Here is a 22,507-nt window from a genome sequence, read left to right as displayed (position 1 = left end):
TTACTCCTCCACCGGATTTGTATCCGTCTAGGTGGATAACTTCATTAACCCAAGTTAATGGGTTAATGAAGTTACCGTAGTAATAGCTATCTGGATCAATATCTTCATTTGGGTCATTTGATCTTTGATGATGATTTATTTCCAGGTTTTATAGTCATAGCTCGTATGCAATTCCCTCAGGTCTTGCAAATTACTTTGTGAAGCTTTTCTTGATTGAGCAGAGCTAAAAATATTTTTTTCTTAGGACCTGACATACCTCAATTTTCAATTTTTTTTCTAGTATTCTCTGGAGATGATCCAATTGGCTTTACGTAGATTCTGCAGTTTGCCGTCCGTGTACTTTGAATCTTTCCAAATCTTTATTTTGTCTGCTGAGTTTCTCTTTGACTTGTAGTAGTACAACTTGTAATAGTACTAGTTGTAGTACTTGTTGTAGTAGTAGTAGTATTACTTGTACATAATGCTGTATGAAAATCAAGCACTAATTTAATTGAAACAAAAAAACAACACAAATCATAAATGACAAATGAAGCAATTTGTAACAACATTAAAAGGTGGTGAAATCTGTCAATCAAAAATAAAGGACAAAAAAATGAGAATAAATAAATGAATTAATATTGTGTCAAATATAATACCAATACAGAATCCATAAAATTAGATTGATTACTAAATTAGTAGACAGAACCAAGTAACGGTGATAAGTGTGTTGTGTATAGCAGAGGTAATTAGAGCAACAGCTGCTCTGAGCGAATGTTTCTCTGCATGTGTATGTGTCAGTGTAAATCGATTTTCTTTTTTTTTCTTTCAAGTTTAAGATTTCAATTTCCTCTTCATTCTGTGATGTCGGAAGCTGTAAATCAGTCGCACACACGCATGCACACACCATCTGTACACTGGAGTTTATTTACAGCATACTGTGCGAACATGGGTGATTTGATCCATTCTAATTATTTTCTTTTTCCGTGTCTTCACATACGGAATATTAACAGTGTTCTTTGTTGAAACGTCCAGTGTTTGGTCATTTTATTTATTTAATATATATGTTGTCATGTTTTTGGGAAAAGCAGCAGAGCACAGCAGAACATAGCGGGCAACTTTTAATTGATACACGCCAACCACGAATTAAAAAAAAAAAAAAAAAGGAAGCAAAACAATCAAATGCTCTCCCACTAGAATGACAGAAGGTACATCATTAATCTGTCGATCCACTTTTGTGAATCATTTTGCTAAGCGGTGAGATTTTTGTTCACGTCTTGGCTCAATAAAGATTGGAAAAGACTGAACAAATAGTTGAACACCAAAAACAAATGACAAATTAGCAAATGGAAAAACACAGTGAACATTAAGCTACTGGAAGTGGTAGGTACTGTGGGGGGAGATTAGACTCATTGGATGAGTGGGACCACCATGATTCAGTGTGCCGATTCCCTGTTGATGAGCCATAACTGCGACTGGATGAGCCTGCATAATATTCTGTATGCGCATGACGCAGTGTGGACTGTATTGTGCCGTTTCTGTCCTGAGCTCTTTTCGTAGTCTCATCGGGATGACATCATGACGCTTGAAACGTTTAATATAATTGTGAGCCATTACAGATGGATTGTTCTTCCACAAATAATCCACATTATTCTACAGGGTTTCAGTTCATCATAGTCCTCCACTTACCAACACATGTAAATTGTACCCATGGAGAGACATGTGTCTTAAAAATCTTCTGCGTGTTTTCCTCGCGGATTCACTTGCTTCATTGGCCTCATCACGTTTTGCACCTAATTTTGCATTTTGGCTTTCTACCAGAGACCATTTCGCTGTCGTCTTTTACTAAGAACTGCCTCTTAGACATCATGCTAGCAGCTCTGTTGGGTTAAGTCTGCTTGTCGAGATTAATAGCTGTCTTAGCTCTCTTTGTTTTTATTCAACTGCAGGCATTTTCTTGAGAGCAATTCTGTTCATCATAAATTTCAGTCGGGTTTTAAATCCCGCCATTGGTGTACCACAGGGTTCTATTCTCAGCCCTATTCTGTTTTCTCTATATTTGCTACCCCTGGGATCATTAATCGATGATTAATTCTGGATTTTGCATGTAGCTGAGCTTTTGAGATTGCTCATTGCCTCAGATCTGAAGGAACAGAGTTCGGAAAGTCGTTAAACGTGACTGTACCTTGTTGCTAGTTGTTAGAGAAGGCTCCTGGGCTATAGGAATATATAAAAAAGTACCAGTCAGTATTCAAGTTGTTCCTTCAGATACGGCGATCTTGAATTTATTGGCTCTATTCATTCTAAATCTTTTTGCACCACTGGACCGCCACCGCAAATCTGCAGGTCACCATGGTCTATTAAAAAAAAAAAAACATATAATAGAGGAGGCATTACGTCTACTTCAGAATATTGATGAGCCATGTCTGAGGATTGCTAGCTGGGTAGTTTGGAGTGCAAGCTGGAAGGTTTGGCTAGCTGCCAATCTAAGTCTCCGTCAATTTGAAAATCAGCAGTGGATTGGGAAAGTTGGCGAGTCTGGCCAGCACCAAAAAGTTGCAAATTATTTCCCAAAATCTTTCAGCCCTACCCTTGACTAACCTTGACAAAAACAAAGGACGCATGTTTACCCATAATCCTTTCCGGCAGCAACAAACAACCATTTTCTGAAACCACTGTGACCCCTAAAACCGTCTCCGGGGAGATTAGCAGAGTCACTCAGAAGGACTGGAAGGCAAGAGGTCATTCAGTGGTCAAAAGACAGACATCTCTCTTCCTAATATTTTAAAAGGTTTCACACTATTCGCCTTCAAGTGGTCTTGCTGCCTTCCTGATCCTGCACAGAAACATTGATCCAGTCAAGAGTTCAGAGTTCACTTGTGCTTTGTTTGCAAGTTAGTTACATACAGTACCAATTTTTAGTGTTACAATATCTTAAATTGATTCCCTCCAGGTACTCTACGGTCCTCCCACATTCCAAAAACATTTTGGCCTATATTTGGCTATTTAAATACTACATTTCCAATTTTCAATTAAAAATTATCTGATTAATTATATCAATTCGATCGATCGATAACTTATAAAAAATGATGTGTCGGTGTGAGTCCAGCATCGATGTAAACAAGTCCAGCCCTCATCAATGTCATGCGGTGCAGAGAATTTGATACATCAATTTCAGGGGTACTAGGATGGAAAATTGGAAAAGAAGAATAGAGAATAGACTCAGGCGAAGAAATGAAGACACACAGGAGAGAAGAATTTGCGAAAAGGTGTTCATACTTGGATCAAATGCGACATTTTTCGGGTGAAACAAAGTTCAAATTACCATATTCCTACGTGAGTGTGCATGTGTGTGTGTGTGTCTGTCTGTGTGCGTGTGTCTGTGTGTGTTTCATCTTCAATGGGGTGAGTGACACCATATTTGTAAGCAAGAAAGGCCAGCAAATGGCGTATAACACACTTAAGCATGCACACACACACACACACACACACACACACGCACACGCACACCAGCACGTGCATGGACAAAACTCATTATATGGAAATACTAGGTCTAAGGAAGCACTAGGGAGGTTTCTAGTATTAAGGTAGCGATCCAGACACACACATCATACCAATTTCTGCCAGGGCCTACACTATAATGCTGAATGTGTACACACAAACTTATGCACTCATGCAGGCAGATGCACACGCACGTACCCGCCATGCACCCTCCCCACCACACACACATTAGCTTTGTAAGTGAACAAAAATTGAACCCTTGAACTGTGATTAACCCTTCTTTCTTTCTTCATTGTTCTGTCTATCCGTAATTTCCTAGATTAGTTCAACGGTTGGTGGATAGGCTGCAGCAAAAAATCACAAATATATATTTATATATATATGTATATATATATATATATCTCCACAGCTTTTGCCTTTTGTCGTCATTTGATACAGCTTCTACTTACATTTTTTTTTAATACAAACGTTTCCACAGACAATAACATCATTTTTCATCCCCATATTCTTTTATCCTTTTATGGTGAGCCACCGCGAAGCATACACAAAAGCAGGATTTCCACACTAGAAACTTCTGAACTGAACTTGAACTGGTAACCGGGTCATGAAGAGTCAAGGGGTCTTTGTAGGAGACTCTTATTTCACATATGTAATGCGACTCCCTCCATACACACAGAGACAAGAAGTGTTGTAGAATCGACGCCAGGGGGCACTGTCGGCGAGGCAGAGTGGTGTTTGTGGTGAACTGTGTGCGTGTTTAGGAGTGGCTCAGGGTGGGGAGTGTGAAATTGTTATAGCTCCCACTCCCTCCCAAACTCATTGCAATAACCTGGCAACACTGAAACTAGAAAAATCCATACTTCATACTTGTTCCATACAAGACATACTTGTTCATACTAATACTCCTTCATTCTTTCTGTATCTATTTTTGAAATATTGTGAAATGATTTGTTTCTATCAAACAAAAAAATAATAAGCAACTGAGTAGTCAGGCACTACAATTTTGTAATGACCTAGAATTCAAATTCTACATATGGAATTTATTAATTTACCAGGTCTGAGATTTTAATGCGATTAATTCCATTATTGACAAATCCTGTAATTGATTAGATTTTTTTTATTAATTGTCTGACAGCACATATATAGTCTTGAATACCAACCCCCATTTTTTTTTAACCGTTTTTAAATAAATGTTACTGAAGAGGCAGCTCTCAGCTCAAAAAGAAGCGTGGGAGCGGACTTGGGCACCCTTGATCTCAACAAGGTCAAAACAAAACCAAGTCCATTCTTCAAGAATTCCGATCCAGCCTGTTTTTGATGTTTCCCTCCTCCAACATACCTGATTCAAATGCAGGATCATCCAAGAAGAATTCTGACTGCAATGCAACTCACAGTCAGTTCCAAATTTCAATTGGCTGATGATTACATTTGTTTATTCCTAGTCATACTGTTGCCAAGGAAGCATCATTTTACACACGGCTGCAAATAATGTCAACAATGTTACCACAGAATCATAAATCATATTGTTAAATGACGCAAGACAAGTAATAGAAGTAGTGACGAGTAACTAGCTTTGATTTGGCTTTTTTAACCAAAGGGAAAATACACATGGATAAAATGAGGAAATGTAAGGAAATAATTTGTATATAATCCTTTTTATTTTACACTAAAAATCTAAATTCTTATCTCACAATCAAAAGATGCTATTGCACTCTGTGCAGAGCACATAAGAGGGTGCCTTCATGTCAAAGACTCCTCTCACCCACAGCAGACAATTCACACTTCTACTCTGACGATGGAGGTAGAGAACTGTGAAATGCAAGAATGCCATACTGGAGAACGATCCCCCCTCTGGAATTTGACTCCTAAAAAGCTGACACAAATATGAGTTGGACTCTACAAACACATCATAGTGTGTTTTTATTATTCGATATTATATCATATTATATGTTATTATATAAAATGTATTTGAATCAGTGGAAATTTGAATCGAGTAGCAATTTGGCATCTAATATGGAATATCGATTTATTATTTCGCTTGTTGTTAAGGCATTAGGCCTCTAGGGTATAGCTGGCAGAAAGGTTGAGTGAATTGCTGGTTTTGGTCAACTGCGCTAAATTATATTCTCTCGTTCTCTGTTAAATATTAGGGGACATTCCATATTGTTGATTTTGTCAGTCGTATTATCGGCAATCGTGAAACAGACCATGACAGAATGGGAGTGGTTCTCTGACCTCATGGTGCATGTAGCCCTCCAATTTGAGCCGTACCACTAGGGGGCAATACGCACCGCGGTCTGATATAGTGAGCCTTTCTGTGATTGTTACCTTTATATTTCTGTGAAGGCATAACACTTCTTCCATCCATCCAATTTATAATTTGTGAGTGTCTCCCAATGTGATTCTGTCTTTGCATTAAAAACACAATCACATTTTTTCCACTTAACAATGCAAAATGACTTTATAAATACACGGCAGATGTCCACTGTGTTTTTTTTTTTCTTTTCTACACACATCTGCCCAGAAAGCTGCTACTATGTACTTCACTATGTGAGTGCCCGACAGATAAGACTTGACTGACCACCTGCTCAGGGACAGGGTTGAAGACACAAGCCTCATTTCCTCAACCTGAAACCTCATTCAAATGGGCTTTGAAAGGCGTCACACTGTGGGGGGAGCTGCCTCTATGTGTCCTTTTTTTTCCACCTGTCAATATGAAGTTATTGATGAGACAGCACACCAATAGACCTCAGGGAAAGGGACTCTCCTCCTCTCCTTACAAACTCTCGACACTTTGAAAGCTTGAAGCCTGAACAGATTCACTCTTCAACGTTGCAGGATTTGAAAAGCGGAGAGTTTCGGTCTGAAATGCAAATATTTATAGGCACAAATATTTAAAATATGTCAAAATACCATGTTGGCCAAAATCTGCAGTTGTGTTTTACTTTGACTTAGCAGAGATTCCAGACTTCCTTCTCTCACCTCACCCATAATTATTGAATATACACTTTACCTACAGCTAATAGATAATAGAATATAATGTATTACGAGACTGAGGTGAACAGAGGTGCCAGTGTGACCACATGGCACTTTGTAGGAGCACAACAGCCTGCTGTGTAAGTTTGAGCCTCAGGCAGTCCGCAGGAATGTGTCAGCAAAGTGATGAATGAAGCCAAGGCCACATCGCCCTGAGGATGAGTGTCCACCATGGGGTTCACTTGCCTCTGGGTGAATTTGTTTCTGATGCCAAGGCTGCATTAACAAGGAGGAAAGATACTGGATAGCTTTACAGGAATCAAATGTTTCTTTTTCTAGTTGATGTTTCTGTAGACCAAAAAATACCAACCGATTGACTCCATTTTTTTTATTAATATTTTTTATTCTTAATTCTGGCTCTGTGATAATGTGTTTTTCTCTTTCACTGGGCTAACACATTCCTCCCATGCCAAGGCTTTTTCGCTTCTCTACTTTTTTATTAAGGATGTCAAACAACAGATTTTAGGTTTGGATACTTGGCCATCACCTTTCTCTTTAGTTTGTGTAACAATGCAGTTGTCATTTTGGAGGTTGCTTTCTTGCGGTGCCTCACAAAACTTCTAACGTCTTACTAAGTCACGCCCCTTAAAGACACACATTAACAAGTGAGAGGGCGACTGAGCCTTAATCAGACTTCATGAATAAAATGTCACAGCATTTTTTGTTTAATTTAACTCATTTATTTCTCAATCTAAACTTAAAAACTTTTGTGTGTGTGTTTGTGTGCGATGAAACGAAGTGATGACTGAGCTTGCCACCCAGGCTCCACAACTAGTATTTCAAACGAGTTGTGGAGGTGATGAAGCTGGTGAGCAAGAGTGTGTTTACATGTTTAGATATCCCATAGGCTCTCCAAAGGTTGACAGCTTTGCGAACCACCCGGAAAGCTAACCTACATTCCTCGCTGTAGCTCAGCGTGTGTTTGCTTGTGTGTGTGTTTGTGTGTGTGTGTGGGTCAACCAGAGGCCACAGCTATATCAGCGTAAGAGCTTTGCTACTGAACTGCATTACAGTGTTCGATGTATTGTCAAATGTTTTTGTTTATCTGTGAACCCACAAAGGGAGGAAGCACCACTTTTATTTTTTGGGAATATGTTTTATCGTGGATATTAGATGTTCCCCTCCATGAGTTTGTGTCTGTGTCTTCTACTCCCAAGTGTATTTATGACCTCATCGATGAGAGCTTGGCTTTATATTGATGCTGGCCACACATCGACACATCGTTTTCATGGTCTATCTATATACTGTAGTTAATGAGATCAATTTTGTGTACTGTGTGTAGAATTATTCGGGAATTGTGTGTATTTTTGAGGATTTATTTTGTTTTTGAACAACTAGAGTGCTCTCAGTCAACCAAAATGTTAATAGAAATCAAACTTGAATATTTAAGAGGAATAAAAGGCTTTCTTGAAAGATGCAACTTTTCCTGTAAATGGAAAATATGCATTGAAATGATTATACGGACAAAATACTCACTTGCCTAATAATTGTGCACACAGTGTAAAGACGGCCATCTTAGTCTCCCTTGTATTACTTCTTGAGGGCCAGACAATGAGGTCATGACCACAAGATTCCATCTATCAGCAACATTTCAACCAGGCAAACACCTTTGAGAGTAGAATGTAGGAAAACATGGCCATTACAAGACGTAGGGTTGGAAGGTTATAAGACTGTCTCAATTTTATGGCGGAATACAACCATGATTGAGTTCTATCTTCTTTGGTTGTTGGGTTGAACAGTAGGGTAGCCAGATTTTGAGGCACTCAATCTTTTTAGAAGAAGATGATATTATTAGTCCCTAAGGAGAAATTCAATTTATGGCTTGACACGAGTATTTATTTATTTTTTTCCTGTTATACCTATTTTTTCATTGTCAGGCCATTTTTAGGGTTACACCTTCCTTCTCCATCATTCTCAGCATTGCCAATGTAGACCTGATGGTCCACATTTATCTTTTAATAGACTCTTTACAACATTTAGGTAACAGGTTAACTGCCATTGTGTGAAGCAGTGCCAATATTGTTCTTTTGAACAGGTACCAGTGCTTTAAGTGAAAATAAAAATATGTGGCGGTAATCAATATAAGGTACCTTCTCATTTCATGCATGGACCATAATTAAAAAAGACCTTAAAGTACAATTCAAGGCCACATCTTCTTTCTTTAAATGTGGAGAGTGGATTACAAAAAAAGAGAAGTCTGTCCACATCTTGGAAAAAAAAACAAAGAAAACAAAGGAACAAAACAGCTGACAGATGCTTTTGCCAGGCAAGCGGCTAGCTGCTAAGAGTTAGCCACTAATGCTAAAGACTTGTACGTATCATATAATGATGGTGCGATTAACTAATGTTAATTTTTCAGGCATGCTCATGTTCATTAATATGTACTGTCCATTTTCAAATAAATAAATTAATTTGGAAATGATACAAAAACAGCAACCAGAAGAAATGAATTAATACTAACTGTGTTTTTGTGGATGTGTGAAGTAAGATTGTGTGTTTGGGGGAAGGGAAGGGGGGCTATCGAGATAGCATAGCTCCTGGGGTCAGTTTCCTTTGACTCTGTTGACCTTTGTTCGGGTCATATTAGAGTTGGGCCAAAAGACGCTTGACAGTCCTTTTTACCACACCTGATCTAACCGGCAACCAGAAGTGTGGATGTTTGAATTGCGCAGTGTGTGTTTGTGCGCACATGGAGGTCAGAGTTAGGGGTTGCGGGGAGGACAGGCGCAGGTGACGCCACATCTTGTCTGCAGCACGGCATGGTGGGAAATATGAGAGCAGAGGAGGAGAGCAAGAAAGGTCAACTTGTCGTCACCGACGTGTGGCTTATCCGGGATGGGAGAAAGACGATATATATATACACAATATATTTGGGTCTGTTTAGGAGTTGGCAGATTAGAGAAACAATACAAGTTAGATGAGTGAGAACAAATAGTATAAAATAACACGTGTAGCAGATAAAACAAAAAGATAAATCAAAATAATATACTGTGTTTATATACTGGTGCTACAAACTCTATCTGCCAATTGTGTTAACGTCAGTGATCTTTTTTCCCCCCTCAGAAAGTCTGTTGAGATGTTATGCTGCTAGGGTCGAAGGTTATCAGGTCAGCCATTCCTCTCTGTTTTCCATGTTGAGAAAGACCAGGAGTGAAGCATTTGCAGTGATTTTTTTTTTTTTCTAAAACTTTTTGTTTTATATTTGCTCTCGTCACTGACAATTGCAGCAGAAGAAAACGTTAGCAACAAATTGCTAACTCTCTTGACTCCAAAATGTGGTGGACTCACTTTCTCTCAGTCACTCTATATATTATGTTCTGTTCTTATTATGCTATCTGTAAAAAAAAAACATATATTATTCTAGGGTTGAAATCTTCAATTCAATGATTCTGGAGCACGTGGATCAATGTTTGTCTCCATGGTTACCATGGTGAATCAATGTATCACTGCTTCATTGAGGATGGCTTTTTGTAATAGCCGTGCACATGCTTAACTCAAGGATAACCTAGTCTGAGTTGATATCAGCTGTTCTAGGATCTCATATTATGGGTTGATGTTTTTTATTCAGACATTATTGTTTAGAGTGAGACCTCACTCTGTGCATTACAATATAAATGTGACTCTCGTGGGATCACTGACAGGCTGGAAAATGACTTTCTAGACTCAGCAGGGAAAGAGAGATCATTTCAATGGCCAGCTTTTTCTTTTTAAATTGTATTTTATTTCATCAGTGCAAGTTGCATCCCTGAATCTAACTATAAAAAGCTGAATAAATCATGCATGTAAATCATTCAGTGTGTCACGACTCAAAGAATTTGGAGCTTGATTTTTCACTTTGTTTTTCTACCATGGTATATTAAATGTGTCAAAGCATATTAAACAGACAGCCCTGAGTAGACACACTGAAAAAACTTCAAACATGAGAAAAAAATACAAGTATCTATCATAGAAATTCTATTCTGCTATGGCTTTTTAATAAATGGTCTCTGTGATTCAAGCTACAATTCTGACAGGACAGTCCTCGAGCAAGACTGAAACCTTTAAAAAAAAAAAGAACAAAAGGGGGAGGGGCTTCCAGGGCAACCCAATTGGACTAGCTTGTTCTCCACTGAGAAGTAAATGCAGATGACAAATTCCATTCATCTTTAGGAATTATAAAATTCCTGACAATGGAGACAATTGAATATGTTTCTTCTTTTACCATATTTACCATGTTGTCCAACATATAAATGCACCATGGGAAGATTAGATCACAGTACAGTAAATTAAAATAGATTTATATGCTCAATGGTGCCCTAGGCAAATCACACATGGCTGCCCCCCCAAACATACACAAACAAGTTTTTTTTTCCTAACTCATAATTTGGGATTTTTGCAAACAATTAAGAGCAAACTTTCCAACATTTCAAAATATAAACTTTCATTTGAACCTCATCATTGTGCATTGAGGTTCCTCTGTATTGTGTAACAGAACAGCGATTTAAGAAGCAATCCTATAGAAAATAAATAAACGATAAATAGGATTCATCAGTTGTCAATTGGTAATTTTTCGTTTATTTTGCTTTTAATTGCGTTGATGTTTACTGTGCATTTAAATTAAAATACGGAGTGTTTGATCGCACCCTCTATAATTTGCAAACTTTATAATTTGGATAGAAATGTTGAAAGAGGTGTCGCACACATGAATCAAAGCCAAGGCATTATTTCATTTCACAGATCTAGGCTCAACAACTTTGGATATCTACTCCGAGTCGGGAGATGCGTCTGGTGACGTGGATGCAGAGGAGCGGTCCGTTTCCTCCAGTTCCTTGTTGAAACCACCGCCAGTGTTCAACGAACCCGAAGAGGACGACGGGCGCACCGGCGTGGACGTGCCTTCCTTCTCGCGCTTTTTCTGCTTCATGCGCCTGTTCTGGAACCAAATCTTCACCTGGGTTTCATTAAGCTCGAGAGTGGCAGCGATTTCAACTCGCCGTGCTCGGGTCAGATATTTGCTGAAGTGGAACTCCTTCTCCAATTCTGTGAGCTGCCGTGTGGTAAAGTTGGTGCGCATGGTGTTGTTTGCACCAGCCAGGCCGAAGTCAGCCACTTTAACTGAATAAATAAAAACAATTATGCATCAGTTATGCAACAGTTTGATATTAGATGCGACAGAAGTTCGACATTGACAAATGGATAAATGAGTGTGCGTAATTTTGGAGGCTTCGTGTTGCGCACACCGTTAAAGAGAAAACCATTTGCTTCCCCTTTTGACTTTTGTTTATTTATAGTGTCGCGCGCGTTCGTGTGTGCGCGTGTGTGTGTGTAATTGTGCGCAATTGTGTGATTCACCGGTCGTCTTTTTTTTTTATATGAAACTAAAATGATGACATGCTCAACTAGGCAACATTTTATTATTTTATACAAAACTGGATTATCTATAGGCCCCTCCCACTCACAGTTAGTTCAACAAAATGAATATTCGGGAAAGAAAACGTGAGACCTTTTTCCAACATTGTAATCACAATTTCCTCGTTTGAGTTCCCTATAACGCAATTTTTACTTAATATTAGTTTGAGGTCGATCATTTTAATACTAACAGAAATTTTAAAACTGGTGCGCTCACAAATAAAAATTTGCGACGCACGCGCACAACTCACCTGTTTTAGGTGGATTCCTCTTCACCTTCATCCAATCAAATGTTTGTCCCTGTCCGACTGGCTGATTCTCCTCGTCCTCCCTCTTTCGCTCCAGGGAGATGGGTACCTCTCCATATCCTCCCCCGTGCAGGTAGTCCACCGCGTCCAGACTCGAGCTAACCTGAGATGGGTAATGGGAACCGACGAGGGCGCCTTGAGGCCCACAATAAGCTGTAGTCAGGGTTCCATAGCTTGGACCACCGGTGGGGGTCGAGGTAGCAAATGTTGATTGATGATAATAGGTAGATGTTACTGGCTCATCCAGGAAATATTGAGGATGGATGGTGTTGGCAGGGCTTGTCGTATAGTCAGTGTTTGTGGTGCAGGCCTGCTCCAAATAGGCCCCGTTATTGACAGTACTTCCGTTATGGTAGGAAGACAATAATCCGCTTTGTGTGTTGAGAAGTTGATGATAGTAGCCATTATGCGTGTGTTGATGCTCATGATGAGGTTGTTCATGATGCTGGGCCGGTTCTGTCGTCTCACTCGGTCCTCCGCTGTCAGCACTCAAGCGTTCATTATAACACAGCCTGGAACTTCTTGACACGGTGATGGGATCTTGAGGAGCGGATTGGTCCGAGTGGATGCTGTCGTTGGTCAGCTGGAAATCTTGATGCTGATCCAAAGGATGATGATGCAAATGCTGATGGTATCCAGATTTAGGTCTACAATAGGATCGATTACTAACTGAATATTGCATAAATGAGTTCATATTCGATGTGTCCATGCAGACTCTATAGGGACAAATATTCGGGGAAAAATCTAAAATGGAAAAAAGATATTGGTCAATGGCTCCAAGAAAAAAGATATTTTTTAAAAATCAATGCTTTTAACCCAAACCATAAAAATAATACAGAGAAACAAAGAAGCAAGAAAAAAAAAAAAGGGGGAAGGCTCTGCTATACCCCCAAATGGAATAAGACATAAGTAGCCTAATGGTCTCTGTTTGAGATGCGCTTGCGTGTGCGCGCGTGCGTGAATGTGATTGTGTGGCGCGCGTATACGTGTTCCTATAAATTTTTGCAAAAGCAAGGCCCACAAAAATCCACGTGCGGAATTCTGAGACTCGGTGATGATGCAAAACAACGCAACAGGGCAGAAAAAAGTCAAGTCACCTTTTTGTGGTCACACAGGTAATAATCCGTCTTCTTCCATCCTGTAAATCATTTTCTTCTCACACTCGGCTTTCCTCTTTTACATGTCCCTTCTGTTTTTCGTGTCACTTCTTTTCTTACCTCCCCGGGTCACGTGACTTGTCGTCACGTCTCCTAGGGTGACCAAAAACCCAGAAGCTTGTTTGACCGGTGGACGAAGCGAGGGGTGCGTGTGCGCGTAAAACGGAGAATGAGGAACAGGGAGGACTTAGGTGCCCGCGTTTTGTATTTGCGCACGCGCCTCATCCATCACTCGCAGTGACATGGGCACGACAAAGAGACTTCAATCAAACTGACCCATCAATCTGATATCAGCACGAATCTGTCAGGGTGGAGAGAGGGTGAGGGAATAAAAGAGGAGTTGTGAACCAGCCTTCTGCTCCCTGGCATCTTCGTTGAAAAAAAAAAAGCGCTTTATTTTTTTTTATAAACATTACAACTACAAGTAAAGAAAGTTGTAATGTCTATGCATTACATTTTGTACTTTTCAGCATGATTGGATGGATGGATAAAATAGCTAATTACAAATGTTGCTCCCCTGATTTTAATGAGTGAGGACCACCTGCTCCTCTCAAATTTTAATAATTGTCTTCTAGTGTGTGGCTGGATTACAAACCACCCTTGGATAATCCAGAATAAACGGTCCTCGCGTTAACTGCAGGAAGTCACTTAAAATGAAACATTAAAATGCTTTCCGTTTTCTTCTTTGTAGATTTTTTTTTATGAAAAGACCAGAAATGATATAATACATTGCACGAGATGATCAGAAACTTTGGGGAATCAATTTGATTTCTAACAATTGGATTTGGATGTGTGTTTGACCATGTGTTTGCTAATGGAAAAATTTTGCTGATCTGTTATAGCAATGAGATTAAGGGAGACAGCAGACCTTCTGGTTAACTAAATACTTTTTTTTTTTTTGTCCATCAGGAAAGAAGAAATGGTGACATCACAATTTTCTGTGTGCAGATCAGTTATCACCATACTTTGGAGCTATACTTTTTTCTTTTTTCATTTTCAAAGACCATTGCAAATATTTATGGAAGGCGGTATACTCTTAAAGTGAATCATTTGCCTGCTTAAGTATAAAAGTTCTTGCTGACAAGCTTCAGAAAAAGGAATTTGTCAAACCATGGTGAGTGGCCGGACAGCAAACAGAACTCCAACTCACCCCCCGCTATATGTAAGTCATGACGAGTGATGTGGGTGGGTAACAAGGATGGCGGTTAATGATCACATCGTGAATGAAAGGACACAGACTAAAGTAAGTGGGTAGGAAGAATGCAGGAACAGACTAGTACAAGATGACCATCAAATGACACCCACATGACTGTCTGGGTAGTGACTACAGGGCAGAAAGAAACTGAGGTTAAAAGGTGAAAATTTTAATTATGTGTTTCCCTGCATTTCAAAAAGTCCTATTGTGATTCAAGTCAATTTTATTTATATAACCCTTATTTATATTATAAAGTCCCCAAGTGGAAGCATGTAACTACTAAACAATTTAGATACATTTAAATTATTTCCCATTTCAATTTTTACGGACCACCTGCAATACCGCTACGAACCACTAGAGGGCCGTGGACCATCGGTTGACAATCTCTGCACTAATACAGTTGAGAAGGGACAAAGAATTTAGCCCAAGTCAGTAGGATGGAATGTACACGGGCAACTTGGATGGAACAACTTTTGTTTTCTATTCACTGAAAATCAGGAATATTCAGTCCCATACAGGCCTCAATTTCTTCTAAGCAGGATAAAAGTGGCCTCAGATGATGTTAAATAATGCATAACTGTTTTTTTTTTTTAATAGTTCATATATTGTAATTTATTTCTCTGCTTCTTGTTGACTGCTGCTGGTCAACAATGGATCAAAGTGTAAATGCTTCAGTAATCCCTCGCCGTCTATTTACTTTCTCTTAATGAGTGGCAATTGTCAGTGTTGGTCCCTTGGTAAATGTTAGCAAATTTAGTGAAATGACTTTATTGACCCGTTTAGGCTCGTGCAGCACACACTTATTCTGTTTTTACTGTATTCTCCACGGATCCATCTTGACAAGTCATTTGTGCACTTGTGCTTCTTTTGTACTGTATATATAGAAGCAAACGTGTGACATTTGCTCTCACTTAGCTACACATTGATGCATGAGAGGGAGGCAGGTTGATTGGTTATTTGCTATTCATTGTGATTCAAAGCATAAAGTTTGAACATACAGTTTGATACATGGATGAACACAAGAAAAAGATTTGCGCAAAAAAAATGATGAGATACTGAGATCAATGCCTCGGGTGTACCTAGAAATCTGCCCATAAAATATATTAACATAATCGGTGACAATGGGCAGCGAGATAGAGAGAGAAAGAGAGAGGGAGATTGGTTAGGTGTGCTTCGATAATCTTGCTCTTCTGGCTGTCACCCAGCTGCCTTGTTTTAATATGGCGTAGTCCTTTATCTTTTGTATCACATTCACCGTCACTGTTATGATTTCAGCCTGGGTGTGTGCTATTGCAGTGTTTCACAACCAGTGTGTGTGCCGTGAGAGACGTTCAGTTGTGCCGTGTGAAATTGTCCAACATTCAATACCGAGCGCATTGTAAACAGCATCGTCAAACCACAGGTCAGTTAGGGTACATTTAGGTAACCTCTCACACCTGAGATCAAACTAAGTTCTTACCGAGCAAGAGCCCGTGTGATTATCCAGTCGGCTATTTCGACCTGACAGCCGACTGTCACCTCTGAAGTAGCATTTTATGCTCATCATCATCTTAAATCTCATTTGAACACACCCAACAATGTCTTTGGTGACATTAAATGAGAAAAGGTGATACATGTCCTGCTGTCAGGATCACCAGGCTGCAATGGACGCAGAGAGAGTAACTGAGCGAGTATTTGCTTGTGAGCTGATCCCTAAACCCATAAATATTCCATGCACTGTAAGTGCTAGTTGCTGTGTGCTTTTACTAACAGTGACACTACGACGGCCGTGAATGAAAAAAAGTTGGGAAACACTGTACTATTGCATAACTCCCTTAACTGAGGTGGCAAAAGAAATCAGCAATGTATTTTATCTATAATTCTCTATAATGTCCCCTAACCGGAAAATAAAGCTGGAAAATAAATCAAGTCTAAATAATGTATCCGTTTGACTTTTAAAAATGTTACAATTATTTTCCAATTCCAATTATACGGACCACATGCAATACTACAACGAACCGCTAGAGGGCCACGGGCCACCGATTGACAATTCCTGGGCTAAAGGATTGTTGAACAATATTGTTATATTATATTATTATACTGTTTATAATAGCTCACAAGGAAAATATATGTCTATATGTCCGTGAAACCGATAATAGTATCCAATATTTTTAATCATTTATTTAGAACATTATATTGTCATTGCGAAACAATTCCCCATCGTTATTTTATTTTTAATACCAGTAGAAGAGTGGAAGCGGTTGTAATAAAACGATGCAGTTCGAGTAAAAAAAACAATGACGCTTTCTCTCTGCCTTTCTTTTCTCTTCCCCACAGCCCCAAACGCGCGCGCGCACGCACGCACTAACACAAGCACGTCCACGAAACCGCGCACGCGCACACAGCTTGTCCTGTAATGGCTGCCATTGCTCATTGTTTGCATCCTGCTTTGTCTGTAGCGCCATTTTAACTCTGCAGGAGGAGGGGCAGCAGCCAAGTTTGCATAACATTAATTCTGAAAGCCTGCGAGACGTTACTACGTCGTTGATATCAACGCATTCAACTTATTGTTGTTGCATTATATAAGTACTCTTACTATAGTACTAAAATAAGCATATAGAGAAGGCAGCCAAGTGATCGCTTCATTTATACCATAATGCAGCAAGTTTGTTGTCACATGACTGCACGGATCTGTTTATTCACTACGTCTCCCAATTCTATAGACAGTAAAACAAATAAAACGTATTTAATGAAATTAAATCTTTCAACTATTAACCATAATAACGTGCACTTTGTAAAAGTTCAATAACATTGCTCAGATATTTGAACAGACTTAATTTGAGCCTATAATAGAAAACACATTCGAAATAAAAAGTACAAATGCCACTTTATGTATTTGTATTTTTATTATCATATTAGTATTCCGCTATGAAAATATATATACAATAAATAATTTGGATATCACTATTAAAGAATCTCAATAAATAAACTAGGGTTTAAAACTTCAATCATCAACACCGCTTCCCTCTTCTTTCGGGTGCACAGCAAGAGATTTTTTTCCTGTTCATTTCCTCAGATAAGATGTTCAAAAAGCGGCAGCAGTTCCTGAGAAGTTTGGATTGGAAAAAATCCACACATTCTAAAAATTCTAATGACTAATAAATATGTAAATTCACATTCCTGAAATGAGGGCACATATATTCAGACTTTTTTTGTAGCTACTAGAGCTACATGTTCAAATAATACTGGCGAAATGATGAAAATATATATTTAAATAGCAACGTTCAATATTTCACTCTTGAACCATTCAGGAATGTTGTCATGTTTTTCTTTCAGCGACGCGGTTCTTGTTGAGAGCCCTCGTTTTAATCACGAATAAATCTCTCAGAAATTGAGATGCTGAAGGTCCATTGTACACAATGTGCTTGTGAACAAGTCAAAGTCCTCTTCGGAAAAATCCACCGGGCTGTCCAGGGAACTCTGAAGGCTGGGTGACATGCAGGCGTCACCGGCAAAAAAAGTCAAGTCGGGGAGCTCGGAGGAAGTAGAAGACGAGGGGACGGACGAGTCCGGCTGCTCGCAAAATGCACGTGGTGGCTCAGATCCCGCGACTGTGCTCGTTTCGTTCAAATGCCTTATGCTCGCGTTATCGCTGGAATTTTTATTGGCGAACGGCTCCGGGGAGTGGTATTTGGCAGCAGAGTCACAGGGGCAAGCCGCATTCGACAGCGTTGGCAGGTCCGGGAGCCTCGATAGGCCTCCCTCCTCGAGCGTGGGACGCGCATTGTCTCCGCTGTCAAGAGTGTGGGCGGTGGGTGCTGCAGCCGAAGATGGATTACTGCACCCCGCCTCGCCATCCGATAACTCGCCGGTGCCAGATGCCTCAAGCGGCTGACTTGAGTACGGTGATGAAGCATCCGCGCCTTCGAGCGGCTCGATACAACTCGGCTCTCCGGATTCTTGGGTTCCTCCTCCCCCATCGCCACCACCATCACGGTGATGTGTGGTCTGCCGCTTGTGTTTCATCCGCCGGTTTTGGAACCAAACTTTAACCTGACGCTCGGTCAAGTCTAAAAGGGCAGCAATCTCCACTCTTCTCGGTCGGCAAAGATATTTGTTAAAGTGAAACTCCTTCTCCAACTCCAGCAGTTGCGTGTTTGTGTAAGCGGTGCGGAGCCGACGAGACCCAGCGCCTCCGACGTCTAGACCCGCTTGATTTGGATCTGAATGGCACATAAATAAAGGATTTAATTCTCATTCAAATATGTGACAAATATATTGATTTCGCCATTGTTGTAATATTTACAATGTGCATAAAATCTCCCTCAAGTCATTATTACGCGCACAATTGCCAGCCTTCACAATAAATTGTTTCAAAGGCATGAGGGATCTGCCGCTGGCTGGGTCTTCCATAAATAAAATAAAGCAGTTATGAAACATAAAACGCGCTCTCTAAATACAGCGCTACTTTTTAAATAAATAAATAAGGATGATGAAACCTTGCAAGCTAAATAATGTCAGGTTACGCTCCCGAGTAGGGCAGCGCAGCGCGTCGATAAGAGCGACTGCGTAAAATTTATAGCGATTAGATTAAATAAATCAAAGCAGGGAGTAAAAGTGGGAGACGCAGATAAAAATTAAAATTTAAATACACACACACACACGCACAAAATAGTGAATAAAATGTGTGAGTGGGGGGGGGGGGGGGGGGGGGGCGAGTTTTGCGTGATTTGGGTGTAGAGATAAAAAGTGATAAACTAATAAGGGGGTTGAACTGCAAGCCAAACGACATGAGGGCTTGAGGATTTCCTCATTTTACCACCCAACCCCCACCCCACATTCTCTGACGGACTATGCGTCGTCATTTAGCTATATGGCTCCCTTGATCACAAAATATAGGTTATATCCGGCATTAGGAAATCACAACTATTCGAAATGAGCATGTGATCAATTGTAATGTATATAAATAGAATTTTACGCTCACAAATGATACGGCATAATTCAATTTTATTTATTTATTGTCACAATAATCAGGATAATACAATAATGCAAAACGCAATCCCTGTCTTTAAATGGATAACGTGGCCATTTTAAATCCAATGAATGAATGCGTGCAAGGCAGTGCACAGCATAATGCAGTAGTCTGAAAATGGCTCCCCTGTTGATCCAGCATCACTGCAATGCACAAGACGCACATAGACACACCACTGCTTGAGAGAGACAATGCCATCTTCGTCCGACACATTTCATGCAATTGCTTCAGAGGACATTGACGGTGTGCAATCAATCAGTTTAAACACATCTAAATCACCCCCACAGCCCAACCATAAAGATACAGAGTGCATATGTACCGACCTGTGGGTGACTCGATGCCCGTCGGAGCGTACCCGGGGACGGTCGGTGACGGGGACGACGAAGCCGATGGGATGATGGATCCACCACTGTTGGAGCTGATCCCAGTTTTCAGACATTTTTTGGATGATTTCTTCTCCTTCATCCAGGGGAATTCGTGAGCCAGTGGTCCAGCGGAAGACGATGATGCATTCGGGGCGGGGGCTTGGCCAGGCGGGCAGGGATGCTGGGTGAGTCGGTGGTTTGTGGGGAGGCCATCGCTAACAGAGGTTCTTCGGTTCTGTTGGTTCCTTGAAGCTGGTCTTGGCTGGCTGGTTGTGCAAGGGCTGAGGCTGGGGATGGTGTTCTCGAAGGGAGGCGGAATTACTGTCGACTCCTTGATTGATGAAGTTTGAAATGACTCCAGGACGGCAGGGAAGGACGTCAGGCACTCTGCTAGCGACGGTTGGCTGTTTATAAAACCGATCTCTCGTTCAAATTCAAAATTCATTGCTCCTTCAAACGGATATCAATCAAACGACGAGAACCCTGAAAATCCCTTCCCCAAAATAAAAAAGCAAAACACACACACACACACGCGCACACACGCACGCAATGAAGCAGACTCATACAGCCTCGAAACACCTTCAAATTGAACAAAAATAAAAAAGCGCGAGCACGCACGCTCCGGCTGCGATAGCGTAAATGCGTGTGGCAATATAATAATTGTGTATATTGGTGATATTACTAGCGTATGGGGACCTGGGTAGGCTAAACTGAAGAACTATGGGGTGAAAATGCAGCCAATTCCTGGTCACGTGACCCCAACGGACCAATTACAAGGCTAGGCCTGGCGGCGGCGTTGACTGTGGGAAGCTGCATAATTATTTTGTATAAAATGTGGCAAACGGGGCTACACCATCAAATAATGCCATTGTTTTTGTCACACCGGGGGGTAATTCAGAGAAGCCTGTGGGCTACCGGTCGCCATGTGGACAGTGTAGGCGACCTGTCGGTGGATCTCAGCTCGTAGACGCCAACAATAGAGCATCGCTGGGACATGTTTTTTTTTCGGTGGTAGATGACTGTTAATATTCGAAGATTGCCTTTTACACAACTTCAAAAAAATCTATCTACAAGACACGGATCATTAATCTTATTGAATCTGACAAACTCCCGTTTTATGATGGGATTTCTTTTTTCATTTTGTACGGACAGCGGTATGGCTAGATTTTATTTTGCAAAATAGGTGAGAATTAAATGTGTAAATAGGTCACGTTTGTTTTGTTTGTTTGTTTATTTGTTTTACAGAAAGAAGACATAATAAAAGGTTTTATTAATCAAGTGTTTCCAGTGCGTGAAGCGTATTTATTTATTTATTTATTTATTTATTTATTTATTTATTTATTTATTTATTTATTTATTTATTTATTTATTTATTTATTTATTTATTTATTTATTTATTTATTTATTTATTTATTTATTTATTTATTTATTTATTTATTTATTTATGCGTGTATGGTTTTTTTTTATTATTTGGCGTAAAAACCTGCATGTTTTCAAGTGTTTTGATTATAGAAGCCATCTTCTCGTCCTTCGATCATCCACAGTGAGAATATTGGTCCCCCACCCCCTCTTAGTGTGAATGAAGTACGTGTGACTTAAAAATGGTTGGTGTGTTTACGGAGGGAGAGCGAGTTCACAGCAAGGTCGTTTTGTAGCGGAGGGAAGTCCACACATTCCTATTTGTAGAAAGACAGCATTTTATTTTTAGATCTCCGGGTTGATCGCAGGGAGCCTAACGTCAATGGAAAATTGGGGCTCAAATTGCGACAGTTTGTAAAAAATGGGAACTCGAAAATTTACTATAGGGATATTTCGGAAGGGCCTATAGGGACCCCCGGGTGGGTGACGGTGATCAATCTTTCTCTGACTGCAAAGAGCCTGACGCAGCCCCTTCTTAAACATGCAAACCTTCCATTCACTTCACTTACTATAACACTCACTATGTATCAACCGCACATTTGATCCTAATATTATAGTGCGTTTAAAATATAACCCTTGAAGACACAACCCATTTTCTTTGCATACAAATTGTTGTTCGGTAAGGGTAAAAAAAAGAAAAGAAAAAGAAAGAAAAGGCAGAAATGTGTGTGGGAGTGAAGTCCATTCGGCAGAGCAAGCAATGACAAAACACTCGAATTTTGGTAAAAGGCACACGTTTTTTGTGGGGGATTGAATTTGTGAATGTATTAGAGTGACATCTTGTATTATTCTACTAATGGTAAATTGATCTATTTGAAACATGGATTACAAATAAAACACAATAAATGTTAAGATATTATTCCTGCAATGAATGTTGTTAAAACAGCTCCACTTGCTCGTGTGACATCGCACGCTCCGGGGCTCCGCTATTTTCAGCAGAGGCTGAAGCCAAGTTCCCTGGCTGTTTTTACGAGGCAATAAATTACATTCAGTCTTTGCTTATTGGTGTTTTTATCGTCTGTTAGTCCAACGAAAATGTAAAGCCGTTATTTATGGGACGCTGATTTATGTCTCAAGTCTTCGGTTCTCATAAATGGGGGAGTTAGACAGAGAGAAGGAACGTGTTTGAGCTGGGGTGAGGCTCCAAACCA

General features: G+C 40.0%; 2 protein-coding genes across 2 annotated transcripts; both read right to left on the bottom strand.

Moving 5' to 3' along the window:
* Positions 1–11,101: 11,101 nt before the first annotated feature.
* hoxb1a (homeobox B1a) lies at positions 11,102–12,918 on the bottom strand. Its single transcript, XM_061303649.1, has 2 exons — positions 12,153–12,918; positions 11,102–11,607 (listed from the first exon to the last, which is right to left on the bottom strand). The coding sequence occupies exons 1-2, from the start codon at positions 12,916–12,918 to the stop codon at positions 11,255–11,257; spliced, it is 1,119 nt and encodes a 372-aa protein (XP_061159633.1). The 3' UTR covers positions 11,102–11,254.
* Positions 12,919–17,250: 4,332 nt separating this feature from the next.
* hoxb2a (homeobox B2a) lies at positions 17,251–20,471 on the bottom strand. Its single transcript, XM_061304202.1, has 2 exons — positions 19,896–20,471; positions 17,251–18,763 (listed from the first exon to the last, which is right to left on the bottom strand). The coding sequence occupies exons 1-2, from the start codon at positions 20,380–20,382 to the stop codon at positions 17,925–17,927; spliced, it is 1,326 nt and encodes a 441-aa protein (XP_061160186.1). The 5' UTR covers positions 20,383–20,471; the 3' UTR covers positions 17,251–17,924.
* Positions 20,472–22,507: the final 2,036 nt, after the last annotated feature.

Source organism: Syngnathus typhle, linkage group LG17 (assembly GCF_033458585.1).
Source record: "Syngnathus typhle isolate RoL2023-S1 ecotype Sweden linkage group LG17, RoL_Styp_1.0, whole genome shotgun sequence".
Lineage (NCBI taxonomy): Eukaryota > Metazoa > Chordata > Actinopteri > Syngnathiformes > Syngnathidae > Syngnathus > Syngnathus typhle.
This window is presented reverse-complemented; position numbering and strand designations above follow the sequence as displayed.